At 38.4% G+C, this 2,412-nt stretch overlaps 1 protein-coding gene across 1 annotated transcript; it reads left to right on the top strand.

The window, feature by feature from the left end:
* The first annotated feature begins 332 nt into the window (after nucleotides 1-332).
* LOC142605937 (uncharacterized) lies at nucleotides 333-764 on the top strand. The gene has a single exon (XM_075777362.1). The coding sequence runs from the start codon at nucleotides 333-335 to the stop codon at nucleotides 762-764; it is 432 nt and encodes a 143-aa protein (XP_075633477.1).
* Nucleotides 765-2,412: the final 1,648 nt, after the last annotated feature.

Genomic DNA, 2,412 nt, shown 5'->3' with positions numbered 1-2,412 from the left:
GGGGAGAGGTTTTTCCCTGAGTTCTTCAGTTTCCTCTTCGATAACACATCGGTGTGTTATCTTGTGTTTGCATTTCTCTTCCTTACTCTTTTAGCTTTCATTTTACTACTGGTATATGATGAATATGGCTTAGAGTATATTTATTGTTTGTTCATTTACTCTATTCCGCACTTAGTTTAAGTTAGAGTAAAATCAACCAAATTGTAATCTTTTAATTTGGGGTCTAAACAACTCTTATGTTTTTAACACAAATTCGAGCAATCAATTGGTATCAGAGTGGGTGCACCTACTATGATTTCATTACCTAAGTGCGATCCTAGACCCCTTTTGTGATGGATCGATCACAATCGCTCAATGCTCTACCATTCTTTGATGGGAGCAACTATGCGTTTTGGAAAGTCCGTATGAGGGCACTCCTTTGTGCTATAAATGAGTCCGTATGGAATTCTGTTAAGAATAGGTATGTTATACCTACAACAACCAAGTCCGAATGGGACAAAGCAGCTCTTACTTTGGAAAATGCCAATAGTAAAGCAATTAATACTATCTTTTGTGGTGTGTCTACTGATGAATTTCACAGAATATCACATGTGAATACTGCCAAGGAAGCTTGGATGATTCTTGAGACTACCTATAAAGGTAACAAGAAAGTCAAGGACACAAAGCTCCAAATGCTTACCACCCAATTTGAAGAGCTCAAGATGAGTGACAATGAGTCATTTGATTCATCTTATAGGAAGCTCAATGAAATCATGATTGCCTAACTCATTCTCGAAGAGAAGATTGAGGATGTTAAGGTGATGAGAAAGATTTTGAAGTCCCTACCGGAGAGTTTCCGTGCAAAGGTCACAGTTATAGAAGAGAGCAAAGATTTGGATGAGATCAAGATTTAATAGCTAATTGGATCTCTCCAAACATATGAGCTTGGACTGCCTTCCCACAAGCCAAGCAAATCACTTGCTCTCAAAACCATCAACTAGAGAATGGATAACTCCTCCGAAGAAGATGATGTGGAGAAGGAGGTAGCATTCCTTGCAAAGAACTTCTGGAAATTTATGAAGATGAAAAACATTGGGAAGTCTTTTAGCGAAGGAAATTTTTCATCCTCCAAAGGTGATAGGAAGGAGTTCAAGAAGAAAGATGGGAAGGACTCTCATTCCCCTCAAAGAATCATGTGCTACGAATGCAACGGTCATGGACATCTCAAGAAGGAATGTCCCAACTATTTAAAAGGGAAGGGTAAGGTTTTTGCCACTACTCTCAGCAACTCCGAAAGCTCAAAGTCAGATACGGAAGGAGAGTGTGACAGTTGATAGGCCAAGAATGTATTGACCCCTTGTGATTAATTAATTGATTAATTACCCAAGTTTATTAATTAATCAAATTAACATGCAATGTACGTGGCAGCATAAAAAAATCACCAACTAAAATATAATGCAGCAGAAAATAAAGTTGACACGGTGATTTGTTTACAAATGGGGAAAACCTCCGAGGCAAAAACCCCACCGGGTGATTTTAAGGTCACCACTCTCGAGAATCCACTATTATCAAAACAAGCGGTTACAAGCAAAGGAATCTCAGTACCTTATACCAACCTACAGTTGAACCCTTACCCCCAATACCCAATTGGACTTGTTCTGTAGTGACAATCTCTCCTTGTATTGCACAGTTCCTAGTACGTGACTAACCAATAGATGCGCGGATCCCAGTACGCGACTTAATCACCAACTTGAGAAGGATGTTGGTTGCAAAGTTCTTCAATTCATCACAGATGAAGATCATGAAGTTGCTTAGTCACAAAACCCTACGGTATACAAACACAACAGCTTTTTCAAGATGAACTAGGGCAAACTAGGTTTCCGATCACCCTTTACTTCACACTTGTGCAATTATGCTCTTGTGCCTTTGTGCAACCTATGACAGCCCTTAAAATAATCTTTATATATGTTTAGGGTTGTGAGAAAAGAAAGCCCAAACATACATACACGGATTGGATGAAAATCAGAACTGAAAATCTGTTTTTCATTAACCTCAACAAATACCCTATCTATCGAGCAGTTATCGAGCCTCGGGCTGAAACAGCTTTTTAAACCTCGATAGATACTAGCTGTTGAGCTTTAATGAACAGCACTTGTTCACTTGATTCTTGGACAGACTTGCATCGCTTTAACACTTGAACTTGAAACCTTGTTTCTTGAAGCATTAAACACATCCTAAATCTACCCAATCACAAGTAAAGTGCATTTTGTCAAAGGATTAGTCAATTATATAAAATGTTGATATATGTTGCTAACATGAATCACATATGTCCTAACAACAATGACGAAAATTATAAGGCCTTCATGGCAATTACCTCTATTGATTCTAAGGATGATTTGAGCAATTTGGTTAATGAACTTGGTGAGCATTCGG

This window comes from Castanea sativa, chromosome 8, assembly GCF_040712315.1.
Source record: "Castanea sativa cultivar Marrone di Chiusa Pesio chromosome 8, ASM4071231v1".
NCBI lineage: Eukaryota > Viridiplantae > Streptophyta > Magnoliopsida > Fagales > Fagaceae > Castanea > Castanea sativa.
Note: the sequence above shows the minus strand (reverse complement) of the source record. Positions and strands in the feature narration are given on the sequence as shown.

What these genes read in the sequence shown, in the direction of transcription:
- LOC142605937 (XM_075777362.1), top strand. Translation starts at nt 333, where the DNA reads ATGGATCGATCACAATCGCTCAATGCTCTACCATTCTTTGATGGGAGC.